At 49.2% G+C, this 18960-nt stretch overlaps 5 protein-coding genes across 5 annotated transcripts; 2 read left to right on the top strand and 3 right to left on the bottom strand.

Annotated features, from left to right (window-relative positions):
• Nucleotides 1-90: 90 nt before the first annotated feature.
• EMWEY_00008470 (Long chain acyl-coA synthetase, related) lies at nucleotides 91-5554 on the bottom strand (the record flags this gene model as incomplete). The annotated part of the gene is made up of 11 exons (XM_013482149.1): nucleotides 91-372; nucleotides 642-710; nucleotides 997-1229; nucleotides 1900-1937; nucleotides 2163-2524; nucleotides 3115-3234; nucleotides 3625-3763; nucleotides 4073-4149; nucleotides 4707-4796; nucleotides 5113-5213; nucleotides 5476-5554. The coding sequence occupies 11 exons, from the start codon at nucleotides 5552-5554 to the stop codon at nucleotides 91-93; spliced, it is 1590 nt and encodes a 529-aa protein (XP_013337603.1).
• An 866-nt stretch (nucleotides 5555-6420) lies between these two features.
• Nucleotides 6421-9076, bottom strand: EMWEY_00008480 (hypothetical protein, conserved; the record flags this gene model as incomplete). The annotated part of the gene is made up of 7 exons (XM_013482150.1): nucleotides 6421-6516; nucleotides 6823-6926; nucleotides 7260-7293; nucleotides 7721-7794; nucleotides 7913-8063; nucleotides 8275-8380; nucleotides 9009-9076. The coding sequence occupies 7 exons, from the start codon at nucleotides 9074-9076 to the stop codon at nucleotides 6421-6423; spliced, it is 633 nt and encodes a 210-aa protein (XP_013337604.1).
• Nucleotides 9077-10916: 1840 nt separating this feature from the next.
• EMWEY_00008490 (hypothetical protein) lies at nucleotides 10917-11690 on the top strand (the record flags this gene model as incomplete). Its single annotated transcript, XM_013482151.1, has 2 exons — nucleotides 10917-11039; nucleotides 11400-11690. 2 exons carry the CDS (start codon nucleotides 10917-10919, stop codon nucleotides 11688-11690), a joined length of 414 nt encoding a protein of 137 aa, XP_013337605.1.
• Nucleotides 11691-12382: 692 nt separating this feature from the next.
• Nucleotides 12383-13852, top strand: EMWEY_00008500 (threonyl-tRNA synthetase, putative; the record flags this gene model as incomplete). Its single annotated transcript, XM_013482152.1, has 6 exons — nucleotides 12383-12463; nucleotides 12640-12777; nucleotides 12909-13073; nucleotides 13201-13349; nucleotides 13512-13592; nucleotides 13774-13852. The coding sequence occupies 6 exons, from the start codon at nucleotides 12383-12385 to the stop codon at nucleotides 13850-13852; spliced, it is 693 nt and encodes a 230-aa protein (XP_013337606.1).
• A 1042-nt stretch (nucleotides 13853-14894) lies between these two features.
• EMWEY_00008510 (WD-repeat protein, putative) lies at nucleotides 14895-17888 on the bottom strand (the record flags this gene model as incomplete). The annotated part of the gene is made up of 7 exons (XM_013482153.1): nucleotides 14895-14992; nucleotides 15111-15281; nucleotides 15461-15590; nucleotides 15963-16047; nucleotides 16198-17236; nucleotides 17350-17588; nucleotides 17728-17888. 7 exons carry the CDS (start codon nucleotides 17886-17888, stop codon nucleotides 14895-14897), a joined length of 1923 nt encoding a protein of 640 aa, XP_013337607.1.
• Nucleotides 17889-18960: the final 1072 nt, after the last annotated feature.

Below are 18960 nucleotides of genomic sequence, written 5' to 3' on the forward strand. Positions count from 1 at the left end.
ACAACCCATGCAGAAGAAGATCAAAACAACAACGAAACAAGTAGAAAATGGAGACTTCAATCATGTCAGTGGTTCCTTATGCTCTTCCCTTTACTCGTTCAACTGCCAATACATCTCCTGTATAGGTTGGGCATATGCCTCTGCGAGCTGCCGCCTGCTCATGAGATGACTACTTTTGTTTGGACCGTTCTTCCCTTGATCGAAAACCGCCACAGGCAGCTCCACGTCGTGCGGCACCAGATACACTGCCTTAGGCAGTTCAAAGTGTTCAAGACTGAGCGATGTCTCCTCTTGAATTGCATGTAACACAAACTTCCGCAACGCCGGTAAAGATACCAACTCCTCATATGAGGCCCCGTATTCGTCCGCAAACTGCACACATCGACATCAAGCAAGCAGTAATATCTAGGGTATAGGGCGTCGGGACTAGCGGTTAGAGCTTAGCGTCTAGTATTCTGAGTCTACGCTTTGAGTGCTTAACCTTTAACGGACTACGGTAGATGGTGAATTGTCTGCGGTTCATGTTTTAAGGCTTTTGGATACAACGCTCCAGATTTTACACTTTACAGTTCCACACTCTATGGTGGAGAGTTGGGGCTTCAACAAATAGGGTTCTAGGGGATAGGGCTTTATGGACCGACAGCAAACCGCGTTTTTGCCCAGCGAAAAACAGCACCTTTCCGGGGTTGCACAATCGCAACAAGAGGAGACTGAGTGCAGGCGCAACCGCAGCAACCAAATGAAACCATACACTTAGAATACGTTTCACCAACGTTACAGTATGTGAAATAATATGGATGGCGACAGGCCCCGAGGTTTGACACCCAAAGCAGCAATGTACATATGTTGGGAACCTATAGTGAAGGGAGAAGAGGGTTCGGATGGCAGGAGGGGTGTTTTAGTGCATCTTGGATTACGGTTTAACCCTGCTATTTAATGGAGGAATTGGGGATAAAATTGTGTCGATTCCGAATGCGTGGATTTGGGTGTACTGACATGAAAGTCGTCTACATACAACAGAACCCTCTTAACGATGTGAACTTTCCGGATTTGTCTCTCTGCTTCTTCTAGGTCGATAAACTCCCCTTCAGCTGTCAGTACACTTCGCGAGAGGGAGCTGGTAAGCAAGAAAGGGAAGCCGTCTCCTGTTGAGATTCCAACTAGACCGGTCTTGTACAAACCCCGAGGAGTTAGCTGACGCTGAAATGCTGTTTGGTGTCGGTAATAGCCTGATCAACAGACAATAAGAGGCCATCTAAACTTCGAAAAAGCTTGAAACAGCACTGGAGAGGGGGGCAAATTAGCAAAGAATGCAGTAGTAAGGCAGAAGGAAAAACAGTTGGGAGAAGAACAAACATGCGGAAATGCAAACCCAGCCTAAAACAATGCAAACCCCAAACCAATACGACAAGCAAAAGCATACAGCAACACATGGAAAAGAAAGATAGGCATCGAAGGAACACCCGCCTCGACCAAAGCAAGGCAAAACACGAAGACAATTACAAACACTCTTCCCGCGCGGGCATGCACGGGGGCAACGCCATCGGTGGTACAGCTGTTCGTCTCCGCTGCACGCGCAAAGCCTGCTACGGTTTATCGTCTCCTGTGGAGGAATAAAATGGGCTGGTTTGTTCGTTTCTTCCTCCAAAAGATACAGGCCAGTTCGCTTCGCGCCTCATAAACAACTACTGAAACGCAACTTCTCATTCACGCGCCTTGTATGCTTTCCCCTCTTGAACAGAAACAATTCGCACTGGTTGCACAAACCACCATCATACACACCAAAACCACCCGCTGCATCCATTCATCACCTCCAACATATGAACAACGTAAGTCAAACAAACGACATGCTGCACCCGGTCGTCTCTACCGACAGATCAGATTGTTAGAGCTCCTTACCTACGGAAACACAGGGGCCCTGAATAGCGATCTCTCCCCTGAGGCACACGCACGCAGGTCCTCCACATAGATAAATCATAGACCCCAAACACCAGAAGAGCCAATGCTTGGTGGCGCTTCAGAAGCAGCAGAACGGCAACACAAGTCTTGTCTGCTCCTGTTGTTTTCGCAATTGCGGCAGTTGGTCAGTACCCCGGCAGGCAAATTTCTGGGGTACTGGTTGAGCTTAAGGGTTTAGGATTTCGTGAAAACAGCATCCGCACTCTGTAACGCTGTGTTTCTTGCGCCCGTTGAGGCGGCTGCGCCTACGGCGCCGGCTAATGCTGACAATCTGCTGGTGAGTATGATCTTTTGAGGTTTTTAAAACAAGCGGTGATCCCCCCGATCTTTTCCCTGGCACTTCCTCGCCATGATAGTCAATTGCATTTGCTTTATCTGCTGCAGACAACTCCTCCAAATCCACCACAACCACAGGAGACGGCCAGCCCAAAGGAGCAGCACGCACCCTTCCAAACTCTGAAGGGGTTCCTACCCCACTCGCACTGCTGCTATCGTTGCTGCCGCTGAGGCTGTTGTTTTGCTCTCGACTCGAAAACGCTATTCCGGTCTCCGCAGAACAACACGCCTGCACACAAAGCAGAAGCAGCAGCAATAGTAGCAACGGGATCTGGCGAAGCACGGTTTGCGGCAACAGGCAAAGATGTGGAGCAGCGGAACAACTAGTAGAAGCTGTCCTAGAGGCTGTAGCAACAGCAGGAGATTAACCGACACACATAGATACTGGCTGTCAGAGGCAATCACAATCACCATTAGCGCAGATGAAAAGTGGACAAACCGCAACACAGATATCGCCAAAAACGAGGAAACTACAGAATAACTCCACATGAATAGGGGAACATACGGAGCTATGCAAAAGAATGCAGGAGGATGCAGATACAGACGGCATGGGTAAGCCCGTATGGACACATATAAATGACAAGAGAGAGGTGACGTACGAACACAGAGAACAGCATGGAACAGGAAACGAACAAGAAGACACCGTAACGCCAAACAAGGTATACGGCCGACAAGAAAAGCATATGAAGCATAGCACATGCCAACGCAACAGTTATGAATAGCGTAAACAACCAACACGAAGATGCCGCAACAAAGGACAGTAGAAGGCAAACTGAAAAGACAGGAAAACAAGCTCAAACCTAGAGCCCTGCAACCTACATGCACAATAACCACCGAATACAATAGCTGCAACTCCTTAATGAGTTCGCTTGAAACCAAAGCCGGGGCAGCAATGATGGTGTGGACCGGGGCCAGCTGAGCCTTCAGTTCTTCAAATGGCTGCAAGAAACCACATTGCATCACAGCTTTTCGCCCCCTACACTCGTCAATTTTCTGAAAAGCCCATTCTCTGTAGTGACGTGCATTTTGCTTTTATTTGGCATCATGCCTTCCTCTTGTGTTTTTGTCTCTGTCTTTGCATCATTCTCTCCTGCTCTTTCTTCATGCAATACTGTGAGACACAGTACTGCCCCACAAGGTATCACAGGCGGCATGTATGAACTAGGATTTAGCGGCCAGGCTCTGAGGTTTGTGATGTTAGCAACGTCAAAAAAAACGAACGTCTGCAATGCAAGACCATTCACTATATGCCCTAACTTCAAATCTGAGCAGCTTCAGCACTAGGCCAAAAGGACCAACCACGCACACTGAAAGGCAAGATGGCCATACAAACAAGCTACAGAACCAGCCAACAAGAGCACCAGCTAACTGAAAATCTGGTTGACCAAATACGGGAACACGGAAAACGTTAAAGTGCCGAGATGCACTCAAGTAGATATAACAAGTGCACCAAACAAGAACTGGAAAACTGAATGGACCAGATAACACATACAACCACAATATACGTTCAACAAGGCTAATGAAACCATCAGCTAAGTAATCTGAAGAATTACTCAAGACGACGAAAACTCTCCCTAGTTTGTGAAAACGCCAGAAACAAAACAAAGGAATTATCGCACTGAAACGGAACACAAAGAAGCCAACCAACATCCCCAAACTGAACGGGACGACCACCCAAGTAAAATAGACAGCTGGAAGAAGCATACGCAAACAAACCACACAAAACAAGCAACTTGCCGGTCTTCCTAGGAGCTCAAAATCTCCCGTCTGCCAATACCGTCGGGCCCTCAACCTCAATTTCAGCAAAACCCAAAATCGTCGCAGCCGACCCATACTCTTAAGGGTGCGTTTTGCCTGAGCAAACATGTTCACAAGGAAATGCTCGTAAGTATAAACAGAGAAGTATATTATCAATGAACATAGTTGGCAAATGGAAAGCTAAACCTAAGGAATACAAGGAATGACCAGGAAGCACAAAAGCTAATGGCAAACTAGTAAGCCTCCAAACAAGAAAGCAAATCCACAAATCAGTACTGCGTGCATCCTCTGTTATCCTTTCTTGGAGACGGAATAGAGTTGGAGGATACAGCAAAATACAAGCGCGAGCCCCTCAGCATCTTCTGAGGCAGGCACCATGCCTTAGAACACATGTGTGGGCTAGGCTTAGGTGTGGATCACTCAAAGTACATGATTTTAAAGAATAATTCTATAATTCAGTGTTCTGTATGCACGCCCGCGTATGTTACGGGCCCTAGGGGATGCTATGCATTGTTTTTGCGGTCATTACACACATATGACAATACTAAGAACAAGCTTTGTGCTCCGTGTAAATGCGAGGGAACACCAAAACCAACGGCGGTGCTCGCATAAAGTAGGCAGCTACGTGGATCGCACGACCCCACTGTACTTACAGCCGCGTGTAGCATGGGCAAAATACCTCCTGATGCAGCAATGATGGTTGGCTGCAAGGTTTCGAGATCCTTCCCCAAAGTAAGCAGTCCCTGCACTTACAACACAATCATAATTCCCAGCGCTAAACACGAAACCCGAAACCCCCTACCCTAAATTGGCTTTAGTTGATCTGTTTCCGCTTATTTGGGGGTCCACCACCACCCGTATGACCTGTTGCTGTACTAGGGCTCTCTAGTAGCCAACGAGCGATCGCGCTATGTAGGCATGCAAAGAACAGTAGCCACACAAGCAACAACTCAGCCCGGGACAGCAGCAGTCGCGGCAATAATAGCACCGGCTACAGGAACAAAATCAATAGCACGTTATTGCCATATTGATGCTTGAAGTGCATGCAAGAAACCTCACGCTGCGGGCAAAGGCCACAGTTGCGCCGGCCTCGACTACTGCCAAGTGTAGCACGCGCTGGTGAATGGAAGCGAGAGAGTCGATGCACAGCATCCTATCCCCTGAGGAAACACGTTAATAGCAGCAGTGGCAGCAGCACGAACAGCAAATGCGCATTCTTAAGACAGCCCTTCCGTGCTTACATGCAATGGGCCACTCACTATTCCACAAAGAAAGAACACCAGAACGTGTTCCAGAAGGTGGATAGGACAAACGAAACAGAAGCAACAATCACGACGGAGTCCGCAAGTAAACCAAATTGTGTAGGGGACAAGCAGCAGCTGAGCGACCTCCGCAAACAGCACTGAACAAGCCAGAACGTACCTTCCATAATAAAAAGAGCCCTTGCCCGCCAGTCTGTCAGGGTATCAAGCGAGGCCAGGACGTTTTCGTTACTTAGCATGGCCCCGTTAAACGGCATAGACAGCGCTACAGAAGCAAGTTGAACAAAACAGACAGGCAAAGCATTTCAAAGACCCACAATGCATAATGGTGCTGTATAGTAGTCACAACTACCTTAGATACAAACATGCATGCAATATCAACTGGAAGTATGTATGTATGTAACGCTAATATGCACCAAAGGAAGGCTATATGCAATGTAAATACTCACGCGTCTGACGCATATACACATCAAATACATTTCCCACACACTTTAAATGAGCCCGTTATATGTGCACTTTCAGCCACCACGAGGCACTGTGTCCACTGAGAAAGGCATGCGCACCCCTATAGATATTTGTCTGATGTGCACAAAAGAGAAAGGCCAAGAAACATCGCGCAAACGAGTCTAGATCAACCCACACTACCAGAAGGACATTGAAAAAAGAACTGGTGAGACGGATACGGACCCCTTGGATAGATGACGGCGGCGATTTCCTCAGTGTCAAAACCCGAGCGGTGTAGAGTTTTCAGTCTATGTTCCCCTATGCCCTGTATCAGCAGAAGCACTAGCCGACAGTTCTGCAGTTACATTCCGAGTATTAGGCCAGGCTCGAAGCGGGAATGTCGGCTCTTGTGGTCATCGCAGCTACACCAGTTCCGAACAGCAGCAGTTGCAGCGTTGCCCCTGCTATCGTCAGACATTTGCGGTAAATGGCGTAGCCAGTGCAACGTCTGAAACGTAAGTGGGGTGCTAGAGTGCGCAATGTGTTATGTGCAGAAGCCTAGTGATTTTCTGTTGATTGGCTATAAGGGAAGGACACCGGGACCGGCCATTTCAACAGTAAGCATGGAAATTGATACAAAGTATGTAAAACCAAACAGCAGTCACATCAGACGCACATTGGGGGAATCCGCCAACTCCCAGAAGTCTACAAGGGCCAAGTCGAGGGCTTGAGCTCGTTGCACCGCTTGGTCTCCAACCTGCAGCAACAGTATTGTATGCAACACTACGAGGGCGAATGTCTTTCTACTCTATTAAAAGAGGATTAGGAGGTCTCCCCGTTTGCCACATTACTCCAATTGCACCGTATACACATGCAGAGAAGCTATAAGCCATTCTCTGAATGCAATCTAACCCTGACAGAGTAAGTGCTCTGCTCTTGCCACTGTCAGGACAACAAGTGCAGAGCGCCGCGAGGTACAAGACAAATCGTTACAAAGTCAGTTGGAAACGACTCCTATTTATGAGCACAGCAAAATAAGTGGAGGGAGAAGGAGAAACCTCACTGCATCCAGTGTAATTACAGCCGACAAATTCGACAGTTGCCCCCCCTCGCGCAGATCCAAGACTATCTCCAGATGACGCCAGTCCGCACAAAGGTGGGTCATTTCTAATGCCACAGACAACGCAAACTCACCCTTCCCGTTGTTTCCCTCTACTCTGAATGCTACTTGTAAGTACTCAAAGTGTCGGTGTGGGTTCGATCTATAAATATATATATCGATTGTCGTAAAGAGGTAGTCTACTGTTGCTTGCGAAAAGTGAATATTAGACAACTTACGCGTATGAATAACAACTTCCAAAAACCGTCGAGCGTTCATTTCTGGATGCATCGGCACTACTGTCATCCCAAAGGCCCCCGCTGGTAGCCGAGAGAAACAAACGCAGCATAAGCAGCCTTGCAAACGAACATCGATGTAAATACGCTCATCCCAAAGCTCACCGGCATGCAATCGAACACCCAAGTAATCATGCGCCTAATAGGCGAAAATACAGAGAAGTGCACGGGAAAATGCGGATCTTTGCAAGCACACACATATGCATGGAACGGCAAAAGTACCTCAGTCCCCCTGATAGCCTTTTCCCCAAGCTACAGAACTCGGTTACTCTGAAACTGTTTCGAGTGTCCATATGCATGCGAAAATACGTAGGCTCCTGTAGGCTAAAATACATGCGCGCGCGCTCATAAGCATGCGCTGTCAGCGTTCCTGAGCCTGCGCGTGAGTGTGAGTTGGTGCCCATTTGCATGTATAACAGCCATAGTACTACATAGTGGCACATATCGGCCATAATACTGAAAAGTGCAGCATCAATAAATAGACCAACCACAGCAGCAGTAGCATGAACAATGGCACAACAACTTCAGCAGCAACAGTAATGAAGTGGACCCTGAGAAATATTGACCCTATTGACAACAGTCAAATTAAAAGTAATCGATGCTGACGAACCTGAAATTTTGACACCTGACCCACGAATGCCTTCCATGAAAGCAACAAAAGCATACGTTGAAATCAGCACACTGAATTGGCAGCAGAGATATTGAAAAGCATACTAAAAGTACCGATTTCAAAAAATACAGGAATAATTACATCTTACCCCCAAAGTCCGCCAGGAGCAGCTCCACAGAGTTGTCGGCCCAAGTCCCCACAAGGCGAAGAGGTTCGTTTGCCCCATCGTGCTGCGGAAGTTGCGACGGCGGGACAAGACGATCAAGGCCCGAGCCCACAGCCAAAGCCACCGCGTAGCCCTAAACCGGCGGCATCAAAAAACAGCAATGTCAGAAGCAGTAAGAGCAAGGGGAGAAACAGCAAAAGCACCAGCAAGCCAGAGCAAGCAGAATAAGCTTCCAGTAGCTCTGCTGAGCGGGTTGAGTCCACACCCTTAAAAGATAAAACCTGAACATTTTAAGGAGTGCACGACTGCATACACCCTAAAGTTCCCGTTTTGTGTTATCTTACTTGCTTGTAAGTAATCTTAGAAAACGCCTCTCCCCCGTCTTCCTCGCTTGTCAAAAGCCAGGGAGAGTCGCCAAATAATGCTGCCGCCTTCCGCAGCAAGTCGAACCTGTCACACAAAAGAAGTGCGTACATCCCTTGAAAACGCATAAGAGGGAAGTCAGTCCACAAAAGCGCCATGTCCAGCACATCTCGTGGAAATGCAGTGACGTGTTTCTCAATCACTCCAAGTACACCTCATGAACTTTGCGGAGCACAGTAATTTAAACTATGCAGAACGATGCCGCTTTAGGTAAGAAACTGGTGCGCTGCAAGATCCAGCAATGCAATGAAGAAAGGATCAACGCGATAACAAAGTACGAAAAAGACGCTAAAATAGTGACGAGAAAAAACAACAATACGTACAGATCGAACAAAAAGTACAGCAGCAGCCACACACAAGTCAGTCTTTTAAAGCCCATTTGCTTCTCTCTACGAGGCGAGAGAAAGACGGGCTGTAGAGACGGCGAGAGAGATTTCAGCTGCAGCAAGCTGATGCATGTGAATGCCCGCACAGTAGACACTTGCACGAACAACGCATCAAATGGATGCAGTACCGAACTCCATCGAGTCTAAGTTTAGAGCTTCAGCGTCGTGCATGCGGAGATGCTGAAATCGCCTGGAACTATTTTCTCACATGCATGCGTATGCGCATAGGCTTCCAAACGACTTGTATGCATGCATGCGTGTGGGCTCACGGGCGTCTGATGGATATGTTGCTGTCTGCAGCGAGGCCCGGAGGCACAGCGTGGTTTTCTGCTGCCATTTTAGCTTTGTTTAGCCGACTCTCCCGGCTTTCTTGTCCATCTGAGCTACTTGATATCTGGGCTTGAGCCTCCTTCTGCCTCTGGCTTTGATTGGCAGCTGGCCCTTTATGGAGTTGTGCTGCATCTCCAGTTCTTCTTTGCACCGAATCGACAGGCTTCAAGCTGTCCCGTGCGTGGACGGCTGACGCTTCCTCTCTTCCCGTTGCAGCAGCCGGCAAAGGCAGGCCGGGTGGCCCATCGTGGCTGTGGGGCCCGACACCAAACGCCGGACTTGGTACCAGAAAAAGGACCAGAAGAATATGAAACGCAAGAGAAAAAACCTTTCCTCCCGAGGGGGACCTCCCCCTTGCTCCTGCCAGCAGCATAGGAAAGCCAGAGAGTTTGCCCATTCGCATCCTCGAGGCGTGTCCGAGGGTCGTAAGATGCAGTGTTGGAGGTTTTCCGCTGGCTGCTGTATGCAGCGTGCGTTCTTCAGCTGCTAGCGACGGCATCGGGAGTTATTGCTTCTCGTTAGAGGCAATGCGGAATCCTCGACTGTTTTGTTCCTTCCATGAGGCAGCAGAGTAATCCGTTTGCTGAAATTCAGCGAGGAAAACTCAAGCCGTCGCCAACTCCGGAGCCCCCATAGAGTAAGTTGCTCCCAATCCGCCAGCGAAACCTAAAACTATAAATGACTGGTAGCAAAACCTTCGAAGCCCAGTTCAGGCGGCTTCCCCAAGCCCCTCAGCATATAGATGCCAGCCCGTGTAGTACACGATGGACTATCAACAGGATATGTACAACACAGTGTTCAACACAGCGGTTGTTCAGGGCTTCGAACTTGAAAGTGATGATTGGAGTGCCAGCTGATGCAGGCCGGCGATCGATAAGTCAATCATGTTCACCTGGAAACTTCCGGGGAAATGAGAAGAAAAAAGAGGGAACGAGCTTTAGGTCTAAATTTGAATGAATATGTGCCTATGAAGAACAGGTTTCTCCTTTCTGCGCAACTCGAATAGATGCAGCATCGGCTTTCCTTGGACAGACCGCTCCGACTCTGAACACAAGGAAAACGAAAGAGGCGTGGAGGCCCTCCCTTCCTCCATCTAAAGATGCTTTGGAAAGGTTTACAATGAACACAATTCAAATTACACTGCACTTCCTTGAATTTATATTTTAGAGTCGTTGCATCGAGGGCACGACCGTCTACAGTAGGCGAGGCCCCGAAAGGAAGCCACACCATGCGCGTTGAAGGCGGTGTAGTTTTGTGTTGAGAACTTAATACTATTCAACCAAATTAGGGCATTATTTAACGAGAATAACATCTTCTTGGGATGTTTTGAGCAAGATTTCCCCCGGGGTTTTGTTGATTTTGAGCGAGTTGCAGTGCTGCCGTGTGGTAGCCTGTCTGCTTGGCCCCCCGCCAGCCATGGAAGTCGTTTGTTCTTGCCTTTTCTTTTGCACATACGCATACAGAGCCGAGGTCCTGCCTCGGAGAATAAGCCTAGGAACATGTTTGTGTTGACACGTGATCTTCGCGTGGTTGCGGGAACTGAACGGGCTTGATAATTCGCCTCTCCAAAGCTCATTATATGAACACGCACATATCAGACCCATGAATTTCATTTTCCCTCATTTACTACTGCATGGAACCACCCAAATGCATGCTTTGCATTACCCGTAATGCAGCCTCAAAGCCGGCCTATGGCCTCGAAGTACCGGCTGCTGCTGTTCATCTTCTGGTTTTTCCGGAGGTGCGCTTTAGGATACGGAGTGTATGCTTATGAACTGCCGGTTAAAAGCTCACACATTCTATCAGTTCCTTTGCACTGGAGAGAAGGAGAATGGCGCTCATCACAAATGATATACAATCGTGGGATTGTCACGCCCCGCATGAGGACACTGCATGCATTAGCTCGAATTTCTTTGGATAGAGAGGAAGATGCAGGAGGTGAGGCTGCTGTGCATGAACGGCGGGACAGAGTAAAGGAGGAGCATGGGAGCAAAGACCATAGAAAATTAGGCACGATGATGGATCTGTTCTGCTTTCCCAAGCCAAAAGTCGGTGCAATGAGTGGACTGGGGCCTGCGTTGCTGCCAAGAGGGCTATGTTGTATGCTGCAACTGCAGCAAGCCTTGCGAAACATACAATCGGGACAAGGATTCGAGGAGGTGAATGAAAATAACACGAAATCACCGGGACCTTTGCTGTGTTGGTGAAGACGCGGCAAGCGACGTGCGCCATTGGAGCCTCTAGTTGCAGTGGGTCATCATGCATAAGCGCAAGAATTTGCCGATATGCTTTGATTTCTATTCCCCAAACCGTGCTTATGTGTGCCACAGGTCCGCACGGGATCATTGGCCCAAGCCCACTTATGGCGTCGCAGTGGCCACATGCAGCACTTCGCGGACAACATGTTTGAGATTGCAAACCGGAGGGAAGGAGCAAGCGACCTGCGTTCAGGGGAAATGCCAAACGTAGCGATGTCCGAAAGAGAAGAGTCCTTGGCCACCTTCGCTGACGATGCTGGAGCCTCTTACCTTTTGAAACCAATGAGCTGCCCGCTACATCTTTCTTATTTCTTCGATCGTTCTGTAGGATTCGGAAGGGGAGGGGATGCGGTTCTGGCTTAAACGTTTTTTGACTCAGGTTTGATGGTGCAGTGTTCAGCAGGGACTTCATTTCAGCAATCTGTATAACAATTTCGTGTTCCAGCATCTTGTCGATTTTCAGGGGCTGGCTTGTTCTGCAGAGTGTTTTTGCTTCATTTCAGGTTCGATTGGGGTATCCCTTGCCACTTCGTATAAGTGAATTTGGGCATGTTTATAGGCGGGAGGTGCCCAGCGCTCTCTGCGGTCTTATGCGACTGCGCGAATTCACTCAGGTACCTTTACCTCCACCATATGGCTCCCCACGGTCGCATAGTTGGCCGCAGAGGATGATGGGCACTGTTTCTTCAAATACAAGATGCTCTGTTGTGGGAACATAAATATTTGTTATTGAAATACTAACGGTAATTACATTTGAAATGGGAACAGCATGGCCTGCTCTCATCAATTTGTTGTGAACTTGTCAATAATTGTGGTGTTAGGATGATGGCCACATTTTGTGTCGCATGTCTCAAGCTCTGGCAGAAGTAACGGCATTTCTTTCGGCGTGCCAGAGGCTGTATAGGGCATTGGGGTTCAGCAAAGGCGAAATAGTCTACCACATCTCGACGAGGTACGTTCTCGTCGTTTCAATGTAGGGAGTGGACGTAGGTTGCCCTCACGCCAACTCTCCCTCAGTCTCTTTACCCCCGAAAGATTGTGAGTGCGCGAGGGCGATGGTAGCGGTGCACTTGATGATGCTTTTTCTCAGGCCGAAAAGCAGCCAAGGGTCAGAAGACGAATGGGCCAGCGCTGAAGTGAGAGATCCTTATTCGTCGACTCTCGACAACTCCAGCCATGCGTTCGGTTGCCTCCCAGCCTATCCTTTTGTTTCGTCAAGCCCGTTGCCCGTTGCTTTGATCGCAGGGTGCAAAGGCGAACTGCCAACAATTCCCTCTTAATAACTGGGTTGCTTCATTGTTTGTTCATTTAGGAGCTGCTACGTAGCGCACTAGAACAACATCGAATCTCTTTCATGGTCGCGTCGGGGGAGGGCGCCTTCTATGGCCCGAAGATTGACATTCATCTTCCAGACGGAGAAGGACGGCTGTGGCAGACGGGAACGTTGCAGGTGCCCAGTCCACGTCGAGAGTGCGGACACATTTGTCAGCTGCGTGTATTTGCTTCCCCTCCTGGTTAAACAGTATTGCAGTCACTTTCAAAACCATACTGTAACTCATTTTCCCCTGTGCACCTCTTCAGGTCGATTTGGTTTCTCCAAGGAACTTCGGTCTTGAGCCCACAGCAACCAATAGTGACCGCGTATGCTTCCTGCATCGGGCGATGTGCGGTTCACTTGAGCGCTTTTTCGGCCTTGTTTTGGAGCATTTAGATGGCCACTTGCCACTGTGGCTGGCACCCACCCAGGTAGATACCGTGCTGAAGGCAACTAGATACCTTATGCTGCCATATCTCTACTCCTGTGCTAGAGCATATGCTTAGAAGATTTGTACATAAGAACAAAATGTGGCATTTTTGCTGTTGCTGCGAGAAGGTAGCGCTGCTTACGGTTGGCGAGGGGCAAGCGATCTCTGCAGAGGCTATATCTAGGCGCCTACGGCGCGCTAAGATCCGTGTGTCACTGGACACACGGCCAGTGCACATTTCGAAGAAACTGAAGTACGTCCAGCCCAAAACCACGGAGTATGAGCATTATAACATGTGTTATGCATAATAATATATGCTACACTTGTGAACAGCGGCCACGTGGAGAACTAAATGTCCACTGCCAAAATTGGATCCCATACACGCCCCTCCCATAGTTTAGTGCCATTCTGTGTCATTTTCTTGAGAGCGCCGTTTCAGGCTTCACATTAATTACCGCACTCCAGAAGTTTGGATTTTAGGGAGGACAGACCAGGAGAGGAACACGGTCACCGTGAGGAGGTACGCAGGCAAACATATAAGGACCGCATATTCCGTACAGCCAGCCGACGCATCCTGTACCACTATAGAGTAAATTCCTACCGCGTGAGATCGGTGGCTCGCCCATCTGGTTGACCTTTGGGTGAAGCCCTTTCTACCTTCAGACGGACATATTTTCTTCCTGTTGAGTGTTTCTACGCAGGCCTCATGGAAAGCAGGCCGCCGCTCCTGTAGAACGAGCACTGGCATCTGTACGGAGGCGAGCGAAAATCCCGTTTTAGTTAAGCCTCGAGAAGCCATTGCACCGCTGGACATCTGTCCGGAAGGTCCGCATGCATGCTCGTGCTACACTGGGGGATACCATACTACAGCAGGTCAAGTTTTGCCCAATTCGTGCCCATAAAGGTGTGTCTGACCTGGCTGAACCTCAGTGAATGAGGGTCTCTATATTACATCGCAGTGTTGTGCGGCCTCTCCTTTGTACATGCTAAGCGACAGGGAAACTCTACAGGGAAAGATGTACCCACAACCGACAAGGCCAACTGCACGTCAGGCACTTAATTTGTAGCAGCGTCTTCCTGTGAATAAAGCTGTGGAAGACTGGCATCTGGCTATACTCTGATGAGCGCCCGGCACGTATTCTGGGAGGAAGATCTTGGGAGTTTTCCCACACTCAAGGGACCGCGTTAATCATCTTTTAAAGCTCTTATCACTACTGCTTACCTGCTGTTTGACCCTTGAGATGCACCTCAGTGAGCAACAATTAGGTGTGCCTTAGAGCGAGATTGAACCCTCCTCGTCGCAGTTGTCTAGGCACCAGGCTACAAAGCCGCCACCGGGTAAATACAGCGCCAAAGCAAGGCTTATTTACAGCTATTCGGTCAAAATAATGAACTCAGTTGACTCTTGTTTCCTTTACATAGGTCTGCTTGACACAGTGCTCGGTATGCTGTAAGCTGCTGCCTGCTGCGATATTGGTACAAGGCAGGATGTCACACATATCTAGCGTATGCCTCTTGAACTTGCACAAGGTGCTGATCAACGGGATATATTCAAGTGTGGATTTAAGTGTTTCAAAGTACAAACAACATAAATCCGCCAAGAGATTGAAGCAGCCTCTATCTCATCTAGTGGCAGCTTGCAGATTGCAGTTCGGACTTCCAGAGAGAGCAACACTTTGAAATGCTGCCTGACCTCAGCCGCTCTCTTCATGATGACGAAATTGTGCAGCTGCCAGCCCAGGAAGTCAATGCGATACTACAAGCTATAGCCTGACACATATGCAGGCTCACCGACAGAATCCAATCATGCAACTGTGCCTCACTAATCGCTGCTTTCGTCAGGCGTAGCTCGTCCTGGGTCAGACAGCGTGCCCAAGTCTGGACTGCGGCGGCTTGAGGAGCTTTCGATGCTTTCTTGACCTGTTGCCGCACCAAATGGAGTTACCAAGCGGGACAAAAAATAACTACACAGAAGAGAACATGCATCGATGCTTGGCGAATAGTCACCACCTGCAGTGTGTGCTGAGAGGGGACTTACCTCCACTCGTGGCCAAGCTCCACAAGAGCAACACACCGTCGTCTCCAGCTGAAAGCAGACATACAGGACCGCATGAGTTCATCCAGGCAACTTGGTTGACCGCTGCTGCGTGCCCCTTGAGTTGCTGCAGCATGCAGCCCCATACACGATGCCAGATGTATATTTGCGCGTCTGAAGGCAACCAACGCACACACACACCATGCATTCGCCTTTGAACCCTGTGCTGCATCAAAACTGCTTCACGCCGGAGCAACGGCATCTGCTCAGTGGACGAACTCGACCTTCAAACAATACAACCTGCCAGTGTTAATGTTTGTTAGGTGGGGGCTTCTGAGCAATCGGTACAATACCCTCTGAGCCAGATATGACAAGTTCCTCATGGGGGCCTCCAAAGGCTGGACGAATTGCCAACCTCCCCACTTTATGGCCTCTGTACTTCTGTACGACCTTGCCTTCGTCGAGGTCCCAAAGCCGGAGCACCTACAAAACAAGAAGGGAACGGGATATCCTGACATCAGGGGCTACACACCATCGCAGCATAATGCGGCGATATTTGACATATGATTTATTTATCTATTCTTTCGCCTGTTCCCATTCACCTAATCATTCTCCGATTTGGTTCAATCATTGCACGAAGTAGCAGTGTCCTGGAAACCTATTATTCGGCAAGGCTCTACGAACTATACCAAAGTGGCAAACAGGATCATCTCAATCATCCCAATCTTCTCCTTGCACACGGAGGTCTGCCCGGAACTCAGGGATCCGAGCCAGCATTCATTCTTGCGATATCCTACTATAGAGAAGCTGCAGAACTGGCTACTTCCGCAACCAAGAGATGCATTGGGGACTCACAGGAGGAGAATTTGCAGTGCTCAGTAATATCTGGTTGCAGATTTTCGATGGGCATGCTGCAATGACGAGATCTTTGCCATTCGCCCTGCAGACAACCAAACAGTAAACCCAGAACCCTCTACCATACACGCAAGTAAGTGGATTTGCCTGCTTCTTTTCAAGCACCGCAGCACTACCCTACACAGAGAAGTCAAACGCCCGCCCGAGCTAAACGCATACGGGGCACCTATGTTACCACGAGCTCTCTTCTTTCGTTACTACGTCGAATAATTTGACTTGGCGATCGGCGAAGAAGATAATCATGCTAGTCGATCCAGGCAGTAGGAATCCCTCTTGAGGCCTGCCGGGCAAAAGCCATTCATATTCCACGATGTGCGTCGCATTGAGAGTTGACTCTTGAAGAGAGACAAGAGTCATGGTACGGTCAGTTGCCATGGAAATCAATTTTCTCGAATTGGGCACCCATTGCAGCCCAACAAGTGAGCCGCTGTGGGTGCAGTAGTCGCCTATCCTGCGGCCCTCTTCCCAAGCTTCAATGAATGATTTCTCCCCACCAGCTGCAAGCAGCTTTCCAGTGCTGTCCCAATCGAGGAAAGCTGCAGCACTTCCGAGGCGCTGTATCCGCCACAGGAGCCTGCAGGTGCCAATGACATTTCCATTCTCCAGCATCGGTCGGGCCTGGGTCTGCTCGAGTCTCATTAGTAAGTCAGTGTCCCCCTCCAACCATGTAGTAAGCCATCGAGAGCCCAACTGACTAGCAGACAACTGTTCTGCTGCGCTTAATTCGTCCGTGAAATTTTTGCTCCACCCTGAGGTGTCTGTTGTTATCAGCCACACACAAACCGACCTGTCCGCCGAACCTGAAGCCACTAAAGCTTCCATCTTACTAGACTGCTTGGGGGCAACTGCCACCGTCCACACTTCTTTTCGATGTGCATGCAGACAGCCGACACAGCATTGCGGAAGAAGAGGAACTTTGCAGCGGTGTGGTTCAATGACGCTTTCCCCGACTGTGGCCGGAGACTCAACATGCAGTGGGCAAGAGAGAATTTGAAACCGACGAGCATGGTCCATAATTGTTGCAAGCATGGAAGGCTGCATAGCTAAAGAGGCCGGCAGGAGACAAGTAATACGGCTGAACAGCTGGCTCCTGCTCAAACTAGATATCCGCAGCACATGGGCCAAGAGGTCGCTGCCTTCATACATCAACAGCGCCGCACATTCGTGAACCCTTTCCGTCGTTGCAGTATCGAAGGCCGCAATACTCAGATCCTCTGAAGATACCAAGTGCGCAGGCAAAGTTCACTTCATACAGCTTACACCGAAACCAGACATAATCGCTACTCCACGCCGGGGTGGGTAAGGATCACAGTGGCATTCTCCTTACGTCTTAAGCACGTGGTCTTTGCCTCCAAAGAGAAACTGGGGTCTACAATCGTCTCCAGGAATTTGTGTTGCATAAGCAAAAACCAGCAAGCCTGCCGAGTAAGCGGTTCGATGGGCAAGCGCAGCAGAGCCTTCCCAGCCTCTAGCCAATTCCCCTCCACAATGCTCTCTCGCAGTTTGCGCATGTCAGGCTGAAGTAGCTCAACTCCGCTTGCCTTCTCAAGTGAAGCGACAATATCTCTGACAAGGGAGCGAGACAAAAGGAGGGAAAATAGGAGATGCAGGCTGTGAGCTGGCGGATACTGCAGTCGCAGGGGCAACGAAGGGGCTTCGGAATTTGCGCAAGGTGTTTTTGATGGCTTGCTACTCTCCTGCCCACCTGTAACCCATTTCGTCAAGTGTCTGCAAGATCAGAGTCAATACTTCTCTGCTATCGAAGCCTCTCCACATGCTGCTGCATTCGCCGCCCGCTGGGGGAGGGGAAGCAGGCAATGCGGTCTGGCCTTTAGAGTGACCGAGTGCCTCTTCAATCGGCTGCATCGTATCTTTGGCTGCTGTAGACGAACTGCTGTAGCTCTTGCGGTGTAGTGCATAACAAAACAGACATCATGCTCCCGCGTTCCCGCCATACAGGACTGGCAGTCTTGCTACCAACCTTCGTTTTGATATCCAGGGTGCAAAAATAAAGCAACAGAAATACACCTACCTCGGGAAGAACTCAAGAACTCGAGCTGTTGAGTCCTCTTAGAATCTCCGTGCTGCGGAACACGGTCTGGTCTATCATCAGGCTGCCGCCTCGTTGTGCATATGCAGCTCTAGTAGCAGAGTTACCCAGATTCTACCTGTTTTGTTTGTTTATCAATTATTAGGGAGAAACCCAGCTTCCCACCATGCGAGTTATATACACCCCTGCACAAGGTAGCTTGTCTGGGTACCGCTCTCCCGTTACCACCGGGCACAATCATGATGCATGCGCCTAGAGCATGTGCCGAGCTACTGAGGGCTTGGCTTTGTGCTACGACAAGAATTAAGTGTAATTAATAGCTCTTGTTTACCTCAAACAAAACTGAAACACTTCAGCTTGCGACATAATCGGTGGCAACCCCGTTGGTTCCGGTGTACTGTTGTCTTGCCAGACCGCCAGGTACATCTGCGCACCAGAAGGCCAGATTCAATTGAACTGTTGAGACTTTGGGGGGAAATAGCTACTTTATAACTTCGAAGGCAATTCATGTTGGCTGCACTGCTGTCCGTCGAAAGTTTTGTGGGTACGGTGACTAAGTCCGCCAGATGCAACGCCCAGCTGGTGCGATGAACTGCGGAGTTAAACTAGGCCTCATAAGCAAAACATATTTTAGCAAACACTTATGCCTACCAAGTGCAGTATCGTCATTTTTGTAGAGTGTGGCGCTACTGGCCAACGCAGGGGCGTCATTCTGTGAGGTGTGCCACGACCAAGTCCGTGGCCCCAATTTTTCCATCCCATCAGAAGGCAGCACTGAAGCCTTTTCAAGAGGTTTTTCTAACAGTCAGCTGCATCTGTGGAGACGTCGTGGGCTGACAAGAGCAGCCCCCCTTGCTGTGCACGCCAAACATCTTAACTCTCTGTCTA

The sequence above is a fragment of the Eimeria maxima genome, genomic scaffold (assembly GCF_000499605.1).
Source record: "Eimeria maxima Weybridge genomic scaffold, Emw_scaff53, whole genome shotgun sequence".
Taxonomy (NCBI): domain Eukaryota; phylum Apicomplexa; class Conoidasida; order Eucoccidiorida; family Eimeriidae; genus Eimeria; species Eimeria maxima.